Raw genomic sequence first — 25,123 nt, 5'->3', positions numbered from 1 at the left:
AAAATGTTTCAAACACTGAGAATAAGAACTCTGCGGAGAGCTATGAATAGGAAACAATAGTAAATTCAGGGCTGGCAGCACAAAGCTCAATTTCAAATGCCTAAACATGAAGTAAAATGAACAGACTCTGAAACACCACTCATGACTAAGCGTTACCCAGTGGATTAACTCCTCCTGCCCTGGACTCTGTGAAAATTGTAATTTATATTTAAAAGTACTTCAAAAAAAGGAGAGGAAAAAGGCCAATTCCTTCAGAAATGATGTGCTCTGACCCCACCTAGTGGTGTCGGAGTGATTCCTGAACTAGGACAAGTGCCTCAACTCAGCACAGGTGACTGAAGACTTCCCGAGGTCAGCACTAAATTGGTAATAAATTTTTGCTTGACAAAAATGTACTAAAGCGGGCTTCCCTGGTGGCGCAGTAGTTAAGAATCTGCCTGGGCCTGGGAGATCCCACGTGCTGCGGAGCAACGAAGCCCGTGAGCCACAACTACTGAGCCTGCGCTCTAGAACCTGCGAGCCACAACTACTGAAGCCTGTGCACCTAGAGCCTGCGCTCCACAACAAGAGAAGCCACTGCAATGAGAAGCCCGCACGTCACAATGAAGAGTAGCCCCTGCTCGCCACAACTAGAGAAAGCCACGTGCAGCAATGAAGGCCCAACGCAGCCAAAAATTTAAAAAGTAAAAAAAAAAAGTACTAAAACGTGGACTTAGAATCTAAATCAGACAAAGCACAGACAGGAGGATGGAACACATCATCCTGTCACAAACCAGAGAAGCCTTGTCATCAGCTGGCTAAAATGATTACCAGCTCTGAGAAAACTCAATTCTGGGTTTTTAAGACCGCAAATGCTCTTTTAACTTCTGAAATTAAGAATAAACAAGCACCAAAAATGTTCTTGGAGAAGAATGCAAAACTAGCATGAATAACTGGAGAAGTCATCAAAAACAAAAGAGAAAAATTTCAAAATGACACATGGGGGACAAAGGAATGGAGAATAATTAAGCTTGGCAGAAATCAGAAAAGAATCCTGCTATCACAGTGGACATCGAGCTAAACAAAGACCAATTATAGAGCACATTACAAAAAAGATCCTTAAGTATACGGCATAAGGTAAAGCTCACTATATTTAGACTAACTGTGGAGTCTAGAGGGTCTACACTTACAAAGCCATGGATAACCTGAAGAAGATTCAAAGAAAATGACGGAGATGATTAAAGGAGAAAATTTACAGTGCCTCTAGCATGAGACCTTTCCTCTTTATTCTCACACTCCCAACTCATGATACGAAGCTAATGTTTACCAAGTGCTTACTATGGTCAGGCCCTGGGCTAAGTGCCTGTAAAGGTCTACCTCGTTCATGCCTTAAAACAATCCTATAAGAAAATACTATTATTCTCATTTAGAATAATAGTATTTAGGTTTAGAGAGGTAAGTCTAAGATCAATCAGGGAGACGGGGGCAGTGGTGGGTCTTCCTTCCACCTAAGCCAACTTACCCCTTCTATCAGGATGCTGGCTCTTTTCCCTAAGCAGTATTTGTTCTGTCCTCTAGCAGATTTTCTCATACCTACATGCTCAAACCCTGAAATGACTTCCTACCTAAGACGGAAATATGAAACAGAAAGTTGCACAATGAGCTTCTTCTGCCCAGATCACCTAAAATAGGATGTGAAGCTGAGAGCCTTTGAAATCAAGTTCTTCCCCCTGTTCTGCAGTGGAAGAACTGAGGCCTGGGAGAAAAAAGAGATTCGCCCAAGGTCACAGAAGAGCTCCACGGAGAAGCCAGGGTTCAAACACCAGTTTGAACTCCCTCCTGGAGTTTACATCCTGGAAGGGAATCATTTGCCTCGATCTTGGGGAGTCTAGGATTTAACACCTTACTGAAATCACCAGAGTTGTTCTTTCTGTCTTCTCCTTTTGAAAGTTCTGCCCGTCATGGACCACTGTATGTCCACTTGTATGCTAAAATGATCTGTAATGTTGGTATTTAATCCAATCATAATTGTGCTTGGGTATGTGAAAATGTTTGGGATGCCAACAAACAGGAGAAGGAGGCTTTGGTTTTGATATAAGATGGTATTAGAATCTCTCACAACTCAAGTTCGAGAAATTTTTCATATTTGGCTCTTCTTACTGATAGATTGAATTATTAGAGTAAAATTCCTGCCTAGAAAAGAAATAACAGAACCGTTTAGCCTCCTGGCAAATTACATTCAGCACCCACTTTCTCAAAAAGACAACTATCAAATCTTTCAAGTGGAAAAATCCCAAAGCATCAAGCCAATTGTGCAATGCAGTAAGTGGTGCAAGAAAGAGATTTTCCCCCCTATCTCTGCAGCAAAAAAGTCTGAAATGATTAGCATCATTAACATGATTCATATGTTAACTACCACTGGTTCTGAAATTGAGTCCTTCTTAGAAAGCCACCTACATCTGACCTCAATAAAACCAAGAATTCCTCAAGTACCATCTCTCTTTTTTTCAAAATGCATCTTTGCATTAGCATCTTCTCGCATTAGCATCTTGCTCAGTTAATGTACAACATAAAAATAGAGCAGGAGAGCAAGACTAGTGGCTTCTCAGAGTTCTCTCCATCATCATAAATCAAACTACCATTACTTTCAACAGAATTATTTATTTATTTATTTATTTTTGCGGTACACGGGCCTCTCACTGCTGTGGCCTCTCCCATTGCAGAGCACAGGCTCTGGACGCACAGGCTCAGCGGCCATGGCTCACGAGCCCAGCTGCTCCGCAGCATGTGGGATCTTCGCGGACCGGGGCACGAACCCGTGTCCCCTGCATCGGCAGGCAGACTCTCAACCACTGCGCCACCAGGGAAGCCCTCGACAGAATATTTGAACATGGTTTACAAAGAGGTATTTTCACTGGAAATTTGAGGTTTGATGAGATACAACGGCTGGACAAATCACAACAGGGCAGTCAGTGCCCATGGTGACCCAAGCCTCCTGCTTTAGGCCAACTATAGTCCCTTCCTTTCTGCCCAGCAGTAAGCATTCCATGAGTCCTTAGAACAACCTTGCAGGGTCAGTAATAGTAGTTCCATTTTACTGATGTGCATACTGAGGTTCAGAGAGCTTGAGTATCTTATCCAAGCTTTAAGTAGTTTAGCTGGAATTCCAGCCCAGGTCTGTCTTATTTCAAAGCCTGTGCACTCTCTACTACTCCCTTTTTTATTTTTATAAATTTATTTATTTTATTTTTGGCTATGTTGGGTCTTCGTTTCTGCGCACAGGCTTTCTCTAGTTGCACTGAGCGGGGGCTACTCTTTGTTGCGGTGCGCGGGCTTCTCATCACGGTGGCTTCTCTGGTTGTGGAGAGCGGGCTTCAGTACTTGTGGCACGCGGGCTCACTAGCTGTGGCTTGCGGGCTGTAGAGCGCAGGCTCAGTACTTGTGGCTCACGGGCTTAGTTGCTCCGAGGCATGTGGGATCCTCCCGGACCAGGGCTCGAACCTGTGTCCCCTGCATTGGCAGGCGGATTCTTAACCACTGCACCACCAGGGAGGCCCTCTACTACTACTTTTTACTACTACTACTACTGCTTTGATACTTTAGTGTGGTCCCTGGACCAGTAGCATTGGCATCACTCGAGAATTCGTTAGAAATGCAGAATTCTCAGTCAACCGCACAACTACAGAATCAGAATCTGCATTTTACCAAGATCCTCAGGTCATGTATGTGTACATTAAAGCCTGACAGGCTGTATGTTGTAACAGTCTGTCTCTCTGAACATCACTACTATTATTCCTTCCACTGGTTCTCAATGTGGTGGAGGATAGGGTGGAGGGAAGAGGAGTGTGTTTTGCCTTCAGGGTCAGTTGACGGTGTCTGAAGACACTTTTTAGTTGTCACAACTGGGGCAAGGTAGGAGGTGCTCCTGTAATCTAATAGGTGGAGGCCAGTGATGTCGCTACACATCCTACAGTGCACAGGGTAGTCCCCACCACAAAGAACTCTCCAGCCAAAATGTCAATAGTTTCAAGGTTGAGAAATCCTGACATTGATAATAGTGTCCATCCTCTGGGTCTGGGGTCTGTTTAAAGAAGAAAAACTAAGAGTTTTTCATTGCAAAATTATGGCCGAACAAATGTCACAAAAAATTCCTTTCCCTGTGGGTCAGTCTCTCACAACATGTATCAAATAGTAACTTCGATCAGGGGTCAGTAAACTGTGGTCCACAAGACAAGTCCAACCTACTGCAGTTTGAGAACTAAGAATGAGTTTTACACTTTTAAATGATTGAAGAAAACTTTTTTTAATTTTTTAAAATTTTTTATTTTATTTTATTTTTTGGCCATGCTGTGCGGCTTGTGGGATTGTAGTTCCCCGACCAGGGATCAAACCCGGGCCCTCGGCAGTGAAAGCGTGGAGTCCTAACCACTGGACTGCCAGAGAATTCCACCCCCCCCCCCAAATTTTAATAACATTTCCTCACTTGTGAAAATTACATGAAATTCAAATTTCAATGTCCATAAAGAAAGTTTTATTGGAACAAAGTCATGTCTATTATTTTTTAATTTTATCAAAGGCTGCTTTTTGGTTTTTTGCAGTACGCGGGCCTCTCACTGTCGTGGCCTCTCCCGTTGCAGAGCACAGGCTCCGGACGCGCAGGCTCAGCGGCCATGGCTCATGGGCCTAGCCACTCCGTGGCATGTGGGATCTTCCCGGACCGGTGCACGAACCTGTGTCCCCTAGCATCGGCAGGCGGACTCTCAACCACTGCGCCACCAGGGAAGCCCTCAAAGGCTGCTTTTTAAAAAACAGCTCTATTGAGATATAATTCACATACCTTAAAATTCACCTATTTAAAGTGTACAGGTAAATGGTTTTTAGCATAGTCACCAAGTTGTGCAGCCATCAGAGTCAAGTTTAGAACATTTTCATCACCTTAAAAAGAAACCTCGTACTCTTTAGCTATAGTGCCCCTATCCCCGCACCTAATTTCCCAGCCCTAAGCAATCACAAATCTACTTTCATTATAGATATCCCTATAATAGACTTGTATATGAATGGAATCATATAATATATGATCTTTTGTGACTGGCTTCTTCCACTTATAATGTTTTCAAGGTTCATCCATGTTGTAGCATGTATTGTTACCTCCTTCTTTTTTTTTTTTTTTTCCGATACGTGGGCCTCTCACTGTTGTGGCCTCTCCCATTGCAGAGCACAGGCTTCGGCCGCGCAGGCTCAGCGGCCATGGTTCATGGGCCCAGCCTCTCCGCGACATGTGGGATCCTCCCAGACCGGGGCACGAACCCGTATCCCCTGCATCGGCAGGCGGATTCTCAACCACTGCGCCACCAGGGAAGCCCCACCTCCTTCTTTTTTATTGCTAAATAATATCTCATTGTACAGACAGACCACATTTTGTTTATCCATTCATCATCTGATGGACATCTGGGTTGTTTCCACTTTTGGCTTTTACGAATAATGCTACTATAAACATTCATGTACAAGCTTCTCTATCGACATGTTTTCACTTTTGAGTAGATACCTACAAGTAAAATTGCTGGACCATATGGTAACTCTATGCTCAACTGTTTAAGGAACTGTCAGACTCTTCCAAAGTCGCTGCACCATTTTACATCACCACCAGTGGTATATGAGGATTCCAATTTCTTCATATTCTCACCAACACTTGTTATTATATGTCTTTTTTTTAAATTTATTTTATTTATTTATTTTTGGCTGCATTGGGTCTTCGTTGCTGCTCACAGGCTTTCTCTAGTTCCGGTGAGTGGGGGCTACTCTTCATTGCGGTGTGTGGGCTTCTCATTGCGGTGGCTTCTCTTGTTGCAGAGCATGGGCTCTAGGTGCACGGGCTTCAGTAGTTGTAGCACGTGGGCTCAGCAGTTGTGGCTCGCGGGCTCTAGAGCAAAGGCACAGTAGGTGTGGCGCATGGGCCTAGTTGCTCCACAGCATGTGGGATCTTCCCGGACCAGGGTTCGAACCCATGTCACCTGCATTGGCAGGCAGATTCTTAACCACTGTGCCACCAGGAAAGTCCCTGTATGTCTTTTTGATTCTAGTCATACAACTGGTTGGCTCTCATTATGGTAAAATGGTATTTCCAATATATTTAAAATGATGAAAGGGAAGAACCTACAACCAAGATTACTCTACCTGGCAAGGATCTCGTTCAGAATTGATGGAGAAATCAAAAGCTTTACAGACAAGCAAAACCTAAGAGAATTCAGCACCACCAAACCAGCTCTACAACAAATGCTAAAGGAACTTCTCTAGGTGGGAAACACAAGAGAAGAAAAGGACCTACAAAAACAAACCCATAACAATTAAGAAAATGGTAATAGGGACATACATATTGATAATTACCTTAAACGTGACTGGATTAAATGCTCCAACCAAAAGACACAGGCTCGCTGAATGGATACAAAAACAAGACCCATATATATACTGTCTACAAGAGACCCACTTCAGACCTAGGGACACATACAGACTGAAAGTGAGGGGATGGAAAAAGATATTCCATGCAAATGGAAATCAAAAGAAAGCTGGAGTAGCAATACTCATATCAGATAAAATAGACTTTAAAATAAAGAATGGGGCTTCCCTGGTGGCGCAGTGGTTGAGTCCGCCTGCCGATGCAGGGGACGCGGGTTCGTGCCCTGGTCTGGGAGGATACCACGTGCCACGAAGCGGCTGAGCCGGTGAGCCATGGCCACTGAGCCTGCGCGTCTTGAGCCTGTGGTCCACAACGGGAGAGGCCACAAGAGTGAGAGGCCCGCGTACCGCAAAAAAATAAATAAATAAATAAAATAAAGAATATTACAAGAGACAAGGAAGGACACTACATAATGATCAAGGGATCAATCCAAGAAGAAGATATAACAATTACAAATATATATGCACCCAACATAGGAGCACCTCACTACATAAGGCAACTACTAACAGCTATAAAAGAGGAAATCGACAGTAACACAATAATAGTGGGGGACTTTAACACCTCACTTACATCAATGGACAGATCATCCAGACAGAAAAGTAACAAGGAAACACAAGCTTTAAATAATACATTATACAAGATGGACTTAACTGATATTTACAGGACATTCCATCCAAAAACAGCAGATTACACTTCCATGTCAAGTGCTCATGGAACATTCTCCAAGATGGATCACACCTTGAATCACAAATCAAGCCTTAGTAAATTTAAGAAAATTGAAATCATATCAAGTATCTTTTCTGACCACAATGCTATGAGACTAGATATCAATTACAGGAAACAACCTGTAAAATATACAAACACATGGAGGCTAAACAATACACTACTAAATAACCAAGGGATCACTGAAGAAATCAAAATGGAAATCAAAAAATATTTAGAAACAAATGACAATAAAAACACAACGACCTGGACTTCCCTGGTGGCGCAGCGGTTAAAAATCCACCTGCCAGTGCAGGGGGTAGGTTCGAGTCTTGGTCCGGGAAGATCCCACATGCCGTGGAGCAACTAAGCCTGTGTGCCACAACTACTAAGCCTGGGCTCTAGAGCCTGCAAGCCACAACTACTGAAGCCCGCGTGCCTAGAGCCCATTCTCTGCAACAAGAGACATCATTGCAGTGAGAAGCCCATGCACCAAAATGAAGAGTAGCCCCCACTCACCACAACTAGAGGAAGCCCGTGCACTGCAACGAAGACCCAATACAGACAAAATAAATAAATAAATAAACAACTTTTTTAAAAAAAACAAACACACAAACACGAAGACCCAAAACCTATGGGATGAAGCAAAAGCAGTTCTAAGAGGGAAATTTAGAGCAATACAAGAAACAAAAAACATCTACCTACCTCAAGAAACAAGAAACATCTCAAATAAACAACCTAAACTTACACCTAAAGCAATTAGAGAAAGAAGAACAAAAAACCCCCAAAGTTAGCAGAAGGAAAGAAATCATAAGATCAGATCAGAAATAAATGAAAAAGAAATGAAGGAAACAACAGCAAAGATCAATAAAACTAAAAGCTGGTTCTTTGAGAATATAAACAAAGTTGATAAACCATTAGCCAGGCTCAACAAGAAAAAAAGCGAGAAGACTCAAATCAATAGAATTAGAAATGAAAAAGGAGAAGTAACAACTGACACTGCAGAAATACAAAGGATCATGAGAGATTACTACAGCAACTCTATGCCAATAAAATGGACAACCTGGAAGAAATGGACAAATTCTTAGAAAAGCACAACCTTCCGAGACTGCATGAGGAAGAAATAGAAAATATAAACAGACCAATCAGAAGCATTGAAATTGAAACTGTGATTTAAAATCTTCCAACAAACAAAAGCCCAGGACCAGATGGCTTCAGAGACTAATTCTATCAAACATTTAGAGAAGAGCTAAAACCTATCCTTCTCAAACTCTTCCAAAATATAGCAGAGGCAGGAACACTCCCAAACTCATTCTACGAGGCCACCATCACCCTGATACCAAAACCAGACAAAGATGCCGCAAAAAAAGAAAACTACAGACCAATATCACTGATGAACATAGATGCAAAAATCCTCAACAAAATACTAGCAAACCGAATCCAACAGCACATTATAAAAGGATCATACAACATGATCAAGTGGGGTTTATCCCTGGAATGCAAGGACTCTTCAACATAAGCAAATCAATCAATGTGATAAACCATATTAACAAACCGAAGGAGAAAAACCATATGATCATCTCAAAGATGCAGAAAAAGCTTTTGACAAAATTCAACACCCATTTATGATAAAAACCCTCTAGAAAGTAGGCATAGAGGGAACTTACCTCAACATAAAAAAGGCCATATATGACAAGCACACAGCCAATATTGTCCCCAGTGGTGAAAAACTGAAACCATTTCCTCTAAGATCAGGAACAAGACAAGGTTGTCCACTCTCACCACTATTATTCAACATAGCTTTGGAAGTTTTAGCCACAGCAATCAGAGAAGAAAAGGAAATAAAAGGAATCCAAATCAGAAAAGAAGAAGTAAAACAGTCACTGTTTGCAGGTGACATGATACTATACATAGAGAATCCTAAAGATACTACCAGAAAACTACTAGAGCTAATCAATGAATTTGGTAGAGTAGCAGGATACAAAATTAATGCACAGGAATCTCTTGCATTCCTATACACTAATGATGAAAAATCTGAAAGAGAAATTAAGGAAACATTTCCATTTACCACTGCAACAAAAAGAATAAAATACCTAGGAATAAACCTACCTAAGGAGACAAAAAACCTCTATGCAGAAAACTATAAGACACTGATGAAAGAAATTAAAGATGATATAAATAGATGGAGAGATATACCATGTTCTTGGATTGGAAGAATCAACATTGTGAAAATGACTCTACTACCCAAAGCAATCTACAGATTCAATGCAATCCCTATCAAACTACCATGGCATTTTTCACAGAACTAGAACAAAAAATTTCACAATTTGTATGGAAACACAAAAGACCCCAAATAGCCAAAGCAATCTTGAGAAAGAAAAATGGAGCTGGAGGAATCAGACTCCCTGACTTCAGACTATACTACAAAGCTACATTAATCAAGACAGTATGGTCCTGGCACAAAAACAGAAATATAGATCAATGGAACAGGATAGAAAGCCCAGAGATAAACCCACGCACATATGGTCAACTTATCTTTGATAAAAGAGGCAAGAATATACAATGGAGAAAAGACAGTCTCTTCAATAAATGGTGCTGGGAAAACTGGACAGCTACATGTAAAAGAATGAAATTAGAACACTCCCTAACACCATACACAAAAATAAACTCAGAATGGATTAATGACCTAAATGTAAGGCCAGACACTATAAAACTCCTAGAGGAAAACATAGGTAGAACACTCCATGACATAAATCACAGCAAGATCCTTTTTGACCCACCTCCTAGAGAAATGGAAATAAAGACAAAAATAAACACATGGGACCTAATGAAACTTAAAAGCTTTTGCACAGCAAAGGAAACCATAAACAAGACCAAAAGACAACCCTCAGAATGGGAGAAAATATTTGCAAATGAAGCAACTGACAAAGGATTAATCTCCAAAATTTATAAGCAGCTCATGCAGCTCAATAACAAAAAAACAAACAACCCAATCCAAAAATGGGCAGAAAACCTAAATAGACATTTCTGCACAGAAGATATACAGACTGCCAACAAACACATGAAAGGATGCTCAACATCTTTGCTCATTAGAGAAATGCAAATCAAAACTACAATGAGATATCATCTCACACCAGTCAGAATGGCCATTATCAAAAAATCTAGAGGGCTTCCCTGGTGGCGCAGTGGTTGAGAGTCCGCCTGCCGATGCAGGGGACACGGGTTCGTGCCCCTGTCCCGGAAGATCCCACATGCCGCGGAGCGGCTGGGCCCGCGAGCCATGGCCGCGGAGCCTGTGTGTCCGGAGCCTGTGCTCCGCAACGGGAGAGGCCACAGCAGTGAGAGGCCCGCGTACAGCAAAAAAAAAAAAAAAAAAAAAAAAAATCTAGAAACAATAAATGCTGGAGAGGGTGTGGAAAAAAGGGAACACTCTTGCACTGCTGGTGGGAATGTGAATTGGTACAGCCACTATGGAGAACGGTATGGAGGTTCCTTAAAAAACTACAAATAGAGCTACCATACGACCCAGCAATCCCACTACTGGGCATATACCCTGAGAAAACCATAATTCAAAAAGAGACATGTACCAAAATGTTCATAGCAGCCCTATTCACAATAGCCCGGAGATGGAAACAACCTAAGTGTCCATCATCGGATGAATGGGTAAAGAAGATGTGTCACATATATACAATGGAATATTACTCAGCCATAAAAAGAAATGAAATTGAGCTATTTGTAATGAGGTGGATGGACCTAGAGTCTGTCATACAGAGTGAAGTAAGTCAGAAAGAGAAAGACAAATACTGTATGCTGACACATATATATGGAATTTAAGAAAAAAAATGTCATGAAGAACATAGGGGTAAGACAGGAATAAAGACACAGACCTACTAGAGAATGGACTTGAGGAAATGGGGAGGGGGAAGGGTAAGCTGTAACAAAGTGAAAGAGCGGCATGGACATATATACAATACCAAACGTAAGGTAGATAGCTAGCGGGAAGCAGCCGCATAGCACAGGGAGATCAGCTCGGTGCTTGGTGACCGCCTGGAGGGGTGGGATAGGGAGGGTGGGAGGGAGACGCAAAAGGGAGGGGATATGGGAACATATGTATATGTATAACTGATTAAATTTGTTATAAAGCAAAAAAATAAAAATAAAAATAAAAAAATAAAAATAAAAAATAAATAAATAAAATAACATACCGATTAAAAAAAAAAAACAGGACAAAAGACAACCCTCAGAATGGTAGAAAATATTTGCAAATGAAGCGACTGACAAAGGATTAAACTCCAAAATATACAAGCAGCTCATGCAGCTCAATATGAAAAAAACAAACAACCCAATCCAAAAATGGGCAGAGGACCTAAATTGATATTTCTCCAAAGAAGATATACAGATTGCCAACAAACACATGAAAGGATGATCAACAACACTAATCATTAGAGAAATGAAAATCAAAACTACAATGAGGTATCACCTCACACCAGTTAAAATGACCATCATCAAAAAATCTACAAACAATAAATGCTAGAGAGGGTGTGGAGAAAAGGGAACCCTCTTGCACTGTTGGTGGGAATGTAAATTGATACAGCCACTATGGAGAACAGTATGGAGGTTCCTTAAAAAACTAAAAATAGAACTACCCAGCAATCCCACTACTGGGCAAATACCCTGAGAAAACCATAATTCAAAAAGAGTCATGTACCACAATGTTCACTGCAGCTCTATTTACAATAGCCAGGACATGGAAGCCACCTAAGTATCCATCGACAGATGAATGGATAAAGAAGATGTGGCACATATATAAAATGGAATATTACTCAGCCATAAAAAGAAATGAAACTGAGTTATTTGTAGCAAGGTGGATGGACTTAGAGACTGTCAAACAGAGTGAAATAAGTCAGAAAGAGAAAAACAAATACCATATGCTAACACAAATATATGGACTCTAAAAAGAAAAGGTTCTGAAGAACCTAGTGGCAGGACAGGAATAAAGACGCAGATGTAGAGAATGGATTTGAGGACACAGGGAGGGGGAAGGGTAAGCTGGGACAAAGTGAGAGAGTGGCATGGACATATATATACTACCAAATGTAAAATAGATAGCTAGTGAGAAGCAGCCGCATAGCACAGGGAGATCAGCTCGGTGCTTCGTGTCCACCTAAAGGGGTGGGATAGGGAGGGTGGGAGGGAGATGCAAGAGGGAGGAGATATGGGGATGTATGTATATGTATAGCTGATTCACTTTGTTATACAGCAGAAACTAACACACCATTGTAAAGCAATTATATTCCAATAAAGATGTTAAATAAATAAATAATTTAAATATCTGTATACAAGATAATATTATGTGTAAATAGACATAGGTTTACTTCTTCCTTTCCAATATACATGCCTTTTATTTCATGTCTTGCCTAATTGTCCTGGCTAGAACCAGCAGTACAATGTTGAATAGAAGTGGTGAGAGTGGACATCCTTGTCTTATTCCTGATCTTAAAGAGTAAACATCCAGTCTTTCACCATTAAGTGTGATATTGGGCTGTTCCCTTCTATTCCTATTTTGTTGGGTGCTTTTATCATGAAATGCTGTTGCACTTTGTCAAGTGCTTTTTCTGCATCTATTGAGATAATCCTGTAATTTCTGCTTTTTGTTCTATTGATAATATATATTACATTAATTGATTTTTTGATGTTAAACCAACCTTGCATTTCTGGGATAAATCTCACTTGGTTATGGAGTATAGTTTCTTTAATATGTTGCTGGATTCCTAACATTTTTGTTAAGGATTGTGGCTTCCATACTCATAAGAGATATTGATCTCTAGTTTTCTTGTGTTATCTTTGTCTTGTTTCGGTATCAGGATAATGATGGCCTCATAAAATGAGCTGGGACGTGGTCCCTCCTCTTCTAGTTTTTTGGAAATGTTTGTGAAGAATTGGTATTTATTGATCGTGAAATGTTTGGTAGAATTCAGTGGTGAAGCCACCTGGGCCACTACTGGGTAGAACATGGGTTTTTTACTGTAAGTAGTATTTTTATTGCTAATTTACTCTTTCAGTTGTTATAGGTCTATTCAGATTATCTTTCTTCTTGAGTCACTTTTGGTAGCTGGTTTCATTTTAGGAATTTGTCCACTTCATTTAAGTTATCTAACTATTTGGGATACAACTGCCATTTTATTTTTTGTTTTCTATGTTTTTCTTGCCTTTTTTACTTCTCTATTCCTCCTTTACTACTTGATTTGCATTAAGTGAATAGTTTCTAATGAAGCATTTAAATTTCTTTAATAATTTTTCCACTATTTATTTATTTATTTTTCCACTGTATTTTTAAAGATTTTTTTTTTTAAGTGGTTACTCTAGGGTTTAACCACATAATCCTGACTTATCAGAATCAGCTTCAGAGGGACTTCCCTGGCGGTCCAGTGGTTAAGACTTCGCCTTCCAATGCAGGTTCAACCCCTGGTTGGGGAGCTAAGATCCCACATGCCTTGGGGTCAAGAAACAGAAGCAAAATTGTAACAAACTCAATAAAAACTTTAAAAATGGTTCACATCAAAAACTATATATATCGGACTTCCCTGGTGGCGCAGTGGTTAAGAATCCGCCTGCCAGTGCAGGGGACATGGGTTCAAGCCCTGGTCCCGGAAGATCCCACATGCCGCAGAGCAACTAAGCCCATGCACCACAACTACTGAGCCTGCACTCTAGAGCCCACAAGCCACAACTACTGAGCCCACGTGCTGCAACTACTGAAGCTGCATGCCTAGATCCCGTGCTCCACAACAAGAGAAGCCACTGCAATGAGAAGCCCACGCACCTCAACAAAGAGTAGCCCCTGCTTGCTGCAAGTAGAGAAAGCCCGCGCACAGCAATGAAAATCAAATGCAGCCAAAAAGTAAATAATTAAACTAATTTACTATATATATATATATATAGTAAAAAAAGAATCAGCTTCAGATTTATACTAGCTTAACTGCAGCAATTATACAGAAATGTTATTCTACATAGTTCTGTTCCCTTCCCCCTTTTTTATAGTATTATAACTATTGTATACTATTTAATAAAGTTACAAACCCAGCAATACATTGTTGTAGTTATTACTTTACCATCTGTAGTCATTTCCTTAGCCTATTACAGCTTGGTTTTCACTCACCTCCTTTGTACTGTTATTGGCACACCTATTAAACATATATTACGTTTCCATGTTATAGGCCCAACAATATAGTACATACAAATATTATTGTATATTATATACAAATTATTTTATATAATTGCATTTTAAATCAGTTAAAAGAAGGAGGAAAATATACATTTATACTGTCTTTTATAATTATATTATTACATTTACTGGTGCTCTTTGATTTTTTTCACATGGATTTGAATTACTATCTGGGGTCACTTGCTTTAGGCCTGAAAAGCTTCCTTCAATATTTCTTGTAAGGTGGGTCTTTAAACAACAAAGTCTCTGTTTTTGTTTATCTGGGAAAGTCTTTATTTAACTTTGTTTTTGGAATGTCCTTTTCATTTATATCCAGCTATGTTGGAGATAGGTTTCCTAGTTGACAAGTTTTTTCTTTGAGCACTTTGAATGTTATCCCACTGCCTCTGGCCTCCACAGCTTCTGCTGAGAAGTTAGCTGTTAATCTTATTGGGGTTCCCTTATAAGTGTCAAGTCATTTTTCTCTTGTTGCCTTCCAGATTTTCTCCCCGTCTGACTTTCAGCATTTTTACTATGATGTGTCTGTGAATCTCTTTGTGTTTATCCTCCTTGGAGTTCATTGAGCTTCCTAAATATACAGGTTATTGTTTTTCAATTAATTTAGGAAGTTTCAGCCAATTTTTTTGGAATATTTTTTCTCTCTCCTCTCCTCTGGTAGTCCCATTACACATGTTGGTGCACTGAATGATCCTCACATTTCTCTCAGGCTCTACATTTTTCTTCATTCTTCTTCTCTCTACTCTTCACCTTACATGCTCTCTATCAATCTATCTTCAAGTACACTAATTATTTCTTCTGCCTGTTGGAATCTACCTTGAGCCCCTCTAGTGAACTTTTTATTTCAGTCATTGTATTTTCTAATTCCAGAATTTTTTTAAATTGATTAATTTAATTTATTTTATTATTTTGGCTGTGTTGGGTCTTTGTTGCTGTGCACAGGCTTTCTCTAGTGTGGTGAGCAGGGGCTACTCTTTGTTGTGGTGTGCAGGCTTCTCTTTGTGGTGGCTCATCTTGTTGCAGAGCATGGGCTCTAGGCACCCAGGCTTCAGGAGTTGTGGCACACGGGCTTAGTTGCTCCACGGCATGTCGGATCTTCCCGGACCAGGGCTCGAACCCGTGTCCCCTGCATTGGCAGGCGGATTCTTAACCACTGCGCCACCAGGGAAGCCCCAATTCCAGGATTTCAATTTGGTTCTTTTTATAATTCATATCTCTTTACTGATAAAGAGTAAATCTAGTTGATGCAAAAATGTCATTATACCTTCCTTCTTAATCATGCTTTCTTTTAGTTCTGTGAACATATTTACAGCAACTCTAGGGAGTGGTTCCCCCCCACCCAACTGGGCTGGTTACTGTTATTTGCTTGTTTGTTAGTGACTGGCTGGACTGTTTTAGTGAAATCTATTTCCCCTGTAACAGTGTTAAGGCCTATGATGTTGCTCCTCAGGAAGACATATCTTTGGATTTGCCCAAAGTCACCCAAGATGACAGTGGTCTTAGTAGGACTCTCCCTCTTTCCCTGGTCACACCCAACTGTTAAACTCCACTAATTGTGGTATATTATTCTATTATTTTCAACAATGCCCTGGGGCATAACTTGTTCTATAAAGTAATCCAATCAAAAGGTGGCTCTTTTGAGATTAGTGTTTGATATTTGTTCTGACCCCAGGAGGGCTCTTCCCAGCTGTCTTATTCTCTCCTGCAAACTAGCTGGCTTACAGTCTAGGCTGTATCTTTATTAAATCCACAAATCTCCTCCCAATTGCCTTTCACTAAAACCTCCACAGTTCTTGAAAGCACCCTGAGGTATAAATTTCTCCACACTCTACTACAAATGAAGTCACTACTTTCTGGGAAGAGATTAGGAGCCTGCTTCTCCCTCCAGGCAAAATCGCTGAGCTCTTGATAGAAGGGGGGAGGGGGAGACACACTAGCCTGAGGTCTTAGTTTGCCTCTCCTGGCTGGTACCACCATCTCACAAACTGAGGGTGGGGATAGAGCAACTGGGACCACAGTACTCTCGGTGGGCCATGCCCAGAGTACAGCTTCCATTCCATAAGTGGGAGCTGGGTGAAGGAAGGAAGCCCCATCTTTCAGCTTCACTCACCCAGGATTTAGCCTCAGCAGCAAGTAGCCTTGGGCAGGAGAAGCCCTAAAGTCATGCTCCTCCTGGGAAGAAAGCTGTCTGACTGGGAGCTAGGGGGAGAGGGAGCCCAGTGTACTGGGTTGCAGCCATTGTCGAGAGCTGGGAGCAGGGACGGTAGTAGTGGTCTTGGTTCAAATACCACAAACTCTCAGGACTTCCCTGGCAGTGCAGTGGTTAAGACTCCATGCTTCCACTGCAGGGGGCGTGGGTTTGATCCCCAGTCAGGGAACTAAGATCCCTTATGCCTCTCGGCCAAAACAAAAACAAATATCACAAATTCTTGCCTTTCTTACCGAATTTTCATAGATTTTCTTGAGTAGCTGTTTCTTCACTTGATGTTTGCCCTTAGGACAATTTCCAGAGGGTTTAAATTGTTTTTTTTTTTTAATGTTTTACCGGTTTACAGGGAACCAGGTCAGTGGAGTTCCTCACCCTGTCATGCTGGAAGTTGATCCTGTCTAAGGCTGCTTTTGTGCTACCATGGTAGAGCTGAGTTGAGTAGTTGCAACTGAGACCCTAAAGCCAGCAAAGCTGAAAATATTTACTATGTGGGCCTTTACAGAAAAAGTTTGCCAACCCCTGACTTAGGTTACTGCTGCTAATGCTGCTGGTCCACAGGCCACACTTTGAGTAGCAAGGACTTAAGCTGCTTGAGAGGCAGTACTGTATTGGCTAAGATCTCGAGTCAAAACCCCCCTTCGCCATTTACTAGATATATGGTTTGGGGTACCTACCTCATTGAGTTGTTTTGAGAATTAAGTGTATGAATATCTGGCATTTAGGAAGTATTCAATAAATGATAACTGTTACCATCATGATAGAAACTGTATGGAAAGTTTAAGACACCGTCTCTTTCCTCAAAGTTTTTTTTTTTTTTTCCCAGAAAATTTAAGCTGTGAAAAAGGGAAACAAGTACTATAGACTTTCCAATACAACGAGATGCAATTTATAATAACTGGGGTACATAATATTATCTAATAAAGTTTAAACTGTATAGAGCTGGAGCTTAAGCGTGACACTAAAAACTAGAATTCGCTACCACGAATGCTTTCAGACTCTTGCAGTAACAATGAATGAAAACCTTCAGGAAGTGCCTCCAAACCCGAAAGCCCCATTGAAAAAAAGCAGCGATTATCTTTAACATGAGGATTTGGGCCTAGATGGCCCCTTCCAGTTCTGGTTGACTCTATCTTTGCCCAGAGCTGATATAAACAGAATCCCGAAGCTTCCACTTCCACTGTCACCGCGGCAAGGGCGTCCGCGTCGGTGCCGGACCAGCACCCGGCCCGATCCCGCCGCGCTCCCCTTCGCCGCAGCCCGTTGCAGCCAGTTACCTCGCAATTGAACTCCATCTCCGCGTCCATGGTGACGATCCGCACTGTGAACGTCTTGGGCTGCTTCCTCTTGAGCGAGCTGAAGCTCATTCGGGAAGCGATGGCCCCGGCCATGGCGCGGGGCTCAGGTTCGGGACCCTCGCTCCCCGAGGCCTGCGCTCTGGACCTTTTAGCCTCCCTGGAGGAGCCTCACAGGCCTCAGGGCCACCATGGTGGCCGGCCGGCCGGCCCGGGAGCTGACTGAGCGGCGCGGGCCCCCAGCGGCCAGCATGGACCGCGAGGACCCTGACCCGGGAACCGAAATGGGAGTTGGGGGGCGGACCCTGACGGCCAGGGGAAGGGATCGCGATCGGGGACCGACGGGGCGGGCACGGCCCGGCTCTCCGGGACTCGGGCCGGGGACGCTGGTGACGCCCAGGGACGGGGCCCCTAGACGCCGGCGGCCCAGACCCCGCGCGCTTCTCAGCCTCCGAGGGAGGTGTCGGGGCCGCGCTGCAGCCGGGCACGCACGTGCGCGCGTGGCTGTCACCGTCTTCACTCCGCGTGCCCGCGGGAAGCGTCCCCTCCCCGCAGCCCCCGGCCTGCTCCCCGCCCCGCCCTCGGGCCCCCTAGATCACTACACGCGGCGCAACCGAACTCGGCGGCTGCCGCCCCGACCCGCGGTTGGCTGAGAACCCCGAGGGAGGAGGAATTTTCCCGCTCTGTTCCACCTTCTTCAACAACACTTCACCAATTGGAAGTTCCGATCTAATTGGAGGCGCCGGCCTGGGCTCGGCGTTGAGTGGCTGAGGCGGCAGTCTCTCCGAATGCTTTTGTTCGCAGGGGTAAGCCTACTCTAGCAAGACTGGTTGAGGTGGCGGAGCCCGGCTCGCCTTTCCCGGGAAAACACGTAGAGGCTCGTGCCGGGGCGAGAGAGACGGGTCACCCCTGGTACCGCGAGGGACTGCCCTTCGGACCAAGTCTGCGCCGCGTGTGGCCCCCCAGGGGATCGTGTTTCGGACACCAGGCGGATAATCCTGTTTAGCACTTAATTAATTACATGTACTGATCTCTGTTTCTCAAACTTTCAAATCACTTGTGGAGGCCGTTTAGGTAGCCGGCACTTTCCCCCCAAGTCCTTCTTCTCTTTAGGAGAAATTCTAATCATTACCGAGGGAGAGGGTAATAATTGTTCCTACGTTATGGGGTTGTTGGGGACTATAAAGCTTTAGAACGGTGGCTGGCCATATTAGGTTGAATCCTATGAAATTGCTCTTTTTGTAGATTTTTTTTTTTTAATGAAAGTATTTTGGGGGAATTCCCTGGCGGTCCAGTGGTTAGGACTCCGCACTTTTACGGCGGAGGGCCCGGGTTTAATACCTGGTCGGGGAATTAAGATCCCGCAAGCCACTGCCCGGACAAAAAAAGAGCATTTTTCATTTTACACTGTGTGATTTCCAATTTATTTCGGATCATATACGTGTACTGTTTATTTTTTAATGTCATCAAGGGTTATATGGATGTGTGTGTGTGTGTGTGTGTGTGAGGTGGGGAAGTATAACTTTGTGTATTTAAAAAAAAAAAATACGGGGCTTCCCTGGTGGCGCAGTGGTTGAGCGTCTGTTTGCCGATGCAGAGGACACAGGTTCGCACCCCGGTCCGGGAAGATCCCACATGCCGCGGAATGGCTGGGCTCCTGAGCTATGGCCGCTGAGCCTGCGCGTCCGGCGCCTGTGCTCCGCAACAGGAGAGGCCACAGCAGTGAGAGGCCCGCATACCGCAAAAAAAAAAAAAAAAAAAATACTATTTTTGAATAACTCTTAATGGTTGAATACCTGAATGGTTGATCAAGAAGCATTCCACGAATAACTATCATTAGCATCACCCCAACCCTACAGGTGAAGAAATAGAAGATCAGCATGACAGAGCTACTTGCTGGCTATCACCCAACTAATGAGGGGCAAAGCTGGAACTCAAACCGAGGCCTATCTCACCCAGAGGCTGTTGGTATTACCTCTACTCTGCTCTGCTTCCCTGGTGGTGGCTTCTAAATTGCTCCTCCCTGTTCTGGCCCCAAGACCATGAAATACAGTTTTGGAACACTGAGCAGACACTGTTGCTGTAACTATACTAATAGCATAAATTAGCTCTTTTCCATGGGCCCCGGCGGTGCCCGTGAAGCACCAGCCAGGCCCCAGGAATCATTTGCTGGCACACTCAGCAAGGCTGCCAGGCTGCCGTGGGGGAACTTTATGTCTTGCCTACTGCTAGCAAACTCTCCCCACCAAACTGGTTGTTTAGGGCACTCTAGCGTGGGAGTGTCTTTATTTTCATTGCTTCAGTTCTTCCCTGCAGGTGGGAAAACCAGGCTGGATTCTCCTATGGGCTCCCCACAGGGACAACAAATCAGGGCTTTAACCCAGGGCCAAGACTGCTGACAGAAAATAAGTGACTCTGAGAACCCACTGAGGAGTAGCAAGAGGAGGTGGATCAGCAGGGGCTAAAAATGACACTGATGACCAGTAATAGCTCATTTTTATGGAGGGCTCTCTAGGTGCTAGGCACTGGGCTAATTGGCCAAACATGCTGTTAACATTCCTGGGGGACATCCAGGTAGATGTATGGGTCTGGACCTCAGAAAGGAGGCCAGGGCCAGGAATCAAAATAGACGTGATAGAATATTATGCTGGCATTAAAAGTGCTGTTCTCACAGAATAAATAGAGATGGTAATAGTACATACCAGATAAGGTTTTGAGAAAGAAAAATTCAGGTAGGGCTTACTAAGAAAGACCTGGCACACAGACACCAGTTACTGAATATTTGTTGTATGAATAAGTGAAGGACATGAGGAAATACTTGCAGTCTCAACTATGGGAACAATGTTAATAGCTGCCATATATTAAGTGCTTACCATATAAGGTACTCTGCAAAGGGCCTGGCATGCTTCTTCTGATCTTTATCAAAACCCTATTTGGTAGGTATATGTCCCTTGTTTATACATGGGAAAACTGGATAAGGCTGAAACGAAGTAATTTACCCAAAATCATAATTGGTAGAGTTGCAATTTTCATATAGGACTGTTTTAATCCAGATCTCACCTGATATATTTTGTTCCTTCATTCTTCCAGAAGATCAGAGTTTCTCCAAGTGACATCCTTTCCCTCCAGGGGGGCATTTGGCAATGTCTGGAGATTTTTTTGTTTTTTTTGTTTTTGGTTGTCACAACCAGGGGGTGCCTCTCTCCCCTCTATGGGAAGATGAAGGATGTGTGACCTGGTACCTAAGACTTCTGAGGCGATAGCCTTTTTTATTTATTTATTTATTTTTTAAGGCCACACCAGCAGCTTGCTGGATCTTAGTTCCCCACCAGGGATTGAACCCAGGCCTCAGCAGTGAAGGCATGGAGTCCTAACCACTGGACTGCAAGGGAATTCCCCTGAGGCCATAGCTGGGATGCTCCAAGGCGCTATCCTGAAGCACTGAGCCTGGATGAAAGTAGTTGCGGATAACAGCTCCTACCTGAATAACGGTGAGTAAGAACCTACAAGGCCTGGGACTTCCCTGGTGGTCCAGTGGTTAAGAATCCACCTTCCGAAGCAGGGAACATGGGTTCAATCCCTGGTCAGGGAACTAAGATCCTACAGGCCGCAGGGCAACTAAACCCAGGTGCTGCAACTAGAGAGCCCATGTGCTCTGGAGCCCGCGTGCCGCAACTAAGACTCGACGCAGCCATAAATAAATAAATAAATAAATACTTAAAAAAAAAAAAAAGTACAAGGCCTTAGGAAATCACTGGTGCTCACCCTCTTCCCTTCAGGCCCAGGACTGAAGATTCTTGAATTTGCCCAGACTGTCACCTGCAGTGTTGGAAGCAGGCAGATCTGAGTAGCAATTTCTACTTTTCTGTGACCTTGGGCATAACTTAGCTTCTCTGAGCCTCAGTTACCTCATCTGTAAAAATGGGCATAATAATAAATGATATGACATGTTTAAGAGTCACTCTTAAGTAGGAATTAATATTTATTGAGCACTCTAAGGTGCTGTGTAACCTAAAAGTTTTTTTTTTTTAACCATTTCTGGACCTCCGTTTCATCATCACTTAAAATGGGGAGACTAGGAAATGGGATTGCAAATACCAAAGCCTAAGAGCACACATAGATAGAACTTTAACTGGTGCTCATTTTCATATGCATGCATTTGCATTTAATTCTCATGATTAAGTAGATTATTATACCCATTTGACAGTTAAGAAAACAGAGACACCCAAAGCTAAGTTACTGGCCAAAGACCACACAGCCTAATAGAGATACAGCCTGGATCCCAAACCCAGGTCTCTAACCTGGGTCCATGGCCTTTCAAGGACAGCATGCTGCAGGTTGCAAGGGGCCTTGTCTACAGCAGGCACTGAAAAATGACTGTTTTCTGGCCTAAAATTCATGCTCATGCCTAATTCAAAATTTTGCTGTTCCTTTTTCTTTTATTTTTTTGAAGATGTTGGGGGTAGGAGTTTATTAATTAATTTATTTATTTTGGCTGTGTCGGGTCTTCGTTTCTGTGCGAGGGCTTTCTCTAGCTGTGGCAAGCGGGGGCCACTCTTCATCGCGGTGCACGGGCCTCTCACTATCGCAGCCTCTCTTGTTGTGGAGCACAGGCTCCAGACGCGCAGGCTCAGTAGTTGTGACTCACGGGCCTAGTTGCTCCGCGGCATGTGGGATCTTCCCAGACCAGGGCTCGAACACGTGTCCCCTGCATTAGCAGGCAGATTCTCAACCACTGTGCCACCAGGGAAGCCCAATTTTCTGCTATTTCTGTGCTCCTTACTGTGGTAGATAATTTTGAGTCTCAAGCTGACATTCTGTATTAGTTTCCAAGGCTGCTGTAGCAAAATCACACAAACTGGGTGGCCCAGAACAAAAGAAATGTATTATCTCACAGCTCTGGAGGCTAGAAGTCTGAGATCAAGGTGTCAGCAGGGCCCTGCTCCTTCTGTAACCTGTAGGGGAGGATCTTTTCCTTGGCTCTTGCAGCTTCTGGAATCTCCAGATGTTCTCTGGCTTGTGGCTGCATCGCTCTAGTTTTCCTATGGTGTTCTCCCTGTGTCTCTTCACATCCTCTTCCCTCTGTGCCTGGCTGTCTACGTGTCTGTTTCCCCTTTTTATAAGGACACCAGTCAGGCTGGGTTAGAGCCCACCCTAATGACCTCATTATAACTTGATTACCTCTGTAAAGACCCTATTTCCAAATAATGTCACATTCTGAGGTGCTGGGCTTAGGACTTCAATATCATTTTTAGGGCACACATGAGAAAAACACTCCTGTGTTTCTCCTTTACTCTCATACCCACAATACTTCTGACACCAAATGAATGGGTTTTCCACACTAAGCAATCCTCTGGGACACCAGCTGCATGTCGTATAATTTAATCCAATTCTGACACTAACTAGAGTTAGTACAGACCCCACAGGTTAAGGGCTCAGTCCCACGAGACTGCTCCCCACCCTCGCCCCTGGCTTCAGACGCCAATCAGAATTCCAAGTTGTAATCTAAACTTCTGGAGGACTGGTTATAAATCAGGGATCCTGTGACCTCCTCCTTGGGTTTGATAATTTGCTAGAATGGCTCGTAGAACTCAAGGAAACACTTAGGTTAACCGGTTTTTTATTTAATAAAGGATACAGATGAACAGCCAGATGAAGAGACACATAGGATGAGGTTTGCAGTGGTCCAGGGAGCAGGAACTTCTGTTCCCGTGGCATTGGGGTGCACCACCTTCCAAGCACATGCATGTGTTCACCAACCTGGAAACTCTCTGAACCCCATACTTTTGGGATTTTTATGGAGGCTTTCTCATGTAGGCATGATCCATCATCAACTCAACTTCTAGCCTTTCTTCCCTTCCAGGAGGATGCGGGCTGGGTCTAAAAGCTCCAGGCTTCTAATGATGGCTTAATCTTTCTAGTAACCAGCCCGCATCCAGGAGCCCATCAAGCATTGCCTCATTAGAGCAAAAGATGTTCCCATCACCCAGGAAATTCCAAGGGATTTAGGAGCTCTGTGTTAGGAACCAGGATCAAAGACCAAATAATTTGAACACACAGGGCTCCTGGTGCTTTTATCACTTAGGAAATTACAAGAGTTTTAGGAGCTCAGGTGCCAGGAACTGGGGTCAGAGACCACATAAAGAGTTTCTATTATTTCACAGGACACAATTCAACCTACAACATTCCCCTTCGAGCAGTGGGCTCCAGGAGCCATATTTCTACCAGGATATCTGGGGGAGGTCCAGGGAAGTCCCATTTTTTTCAGGAAGGGTGCCTCCTGTAAACTTCACATGATTCAAAACGTTGCATACCAAGACCCATGTTTCCCCATAGGAATGAATGTGAAGGAGGCAATGAAATGCGCTCCCACAGCTCGTAAATCTATAACCATCTTACTATATTTTTGCTTTTGATGCTGCTTCGTGTCTTTGCTGCGTTATCTCTATCCGCTGGCACTCTCCCAGATTTTCTGCACCGCCTGTCACGGAGGTGGTTCAATCTTCTTCACGGTGTTCTATCACGTCCAATAGCCGCTCCAAAGTATTGATTTGGGGGCGTGGTTTTCAGCATTGACTTCTCTACTTCGTGAATGATGTTGTTGAATGCAGTTGTTATAGCTTTTTAAAGTTGTTTATAATGACAGTGAGTGGCAAAATAACAGCTCAGTAGTCACAAAGAGGCAGTTGCTGGAGTCCAAAGCATGCTAGCAACTGTGTGATTTGCTCCATAGTGACACAGAATGTGGTCGTTTTCCGGCTGTAGTGGCGCCGCCTTGTGGCATCAGCGTAAACACAATTTATAATTTATTCCAACCCAACAGCTTTGAAATTGTTCAGTATTTAACCGGTTAAAATGTTCTCTTTCTCTGGCATTTATATGATTTCCAGTTTACACATGGGGTGGCACATTGATCATGTTTTTATGTGGCACTGTGTCAAAGTCACAAAATTCATATACGTATATGATGCATACTACAGAAAGGTTGGAACTTGGCAGTGTGGCTCATGCCCCAGCCAAGACATAAAAGCTTTCTTGTCTTTCCTGTCACTCCTGTTCGGGGTCTCTTAGGAACTGGAGGATGCAATTCTCAGAGAGCAGTTGGGCCCGAGCATAAAAGCCCATCAATAAGGAGCGGGTGACACTGCCACAGCTGGGTAATTTGTCTCTTTGCTCTTCTGCAGCCCATTCGGTGATGATCTATTTGTCCCAGGGAATAGATGATGGCAGGTTTGTCCATATTTTACACTTATGAACCTGCCTGA

At 43.3% G+C, this 25,123-nt stretch overlaps 1 protein-coding gene across 5 annotated transcripts in view; it reads right to left on the bottom strand.

The window, feature by feature from the left end:
• The window catches only part of NF2 (NF2, moesin-ezrin-radixin like (MERLIN) tumor suppressor), a 79,411-nt gene extending 60,988 nt beyond the window's left edge, over window positions 1–18,423 (bottom strand). For all 5 annotated transcript variants that reach the window (XM_081252184.1, XM_081252183.1, XM_081252187.1 and 2 more), the window contains exon 1: window positions 17,841–18,423. In XM_081252184.1, the coding sequence (XP_081108310.1) occupies window positions 17,841–17,954 (114 nt within the window). In that variant the 5' untranslated portion in view covers window positions 17,955–18,423. The remainder of the gene's footprint in view (window positions 1–17,840) is intronic.
• Between the last annotated feature and the right edge of the window lie 6,700 nt (window positions 18,424–25,123).

This window comes from Mesoplodon bidens (genome assembly GCF_964165515.1).
Source record: "Mesoplodon bidens genome assembly, chromosome: 13".
Lineage (NCBI taxonomy): Eukaryota > Metazoa > Chordata > Mammalia > Artiodactyla > Ziphiidae > Mesoplodon > Mesoplodon bidens.
The sequence above is the reverse complement of the archived record's forward strand: the minus strand, read 5'-3'. Positions and strand labels throughout refer to the sequence as shown.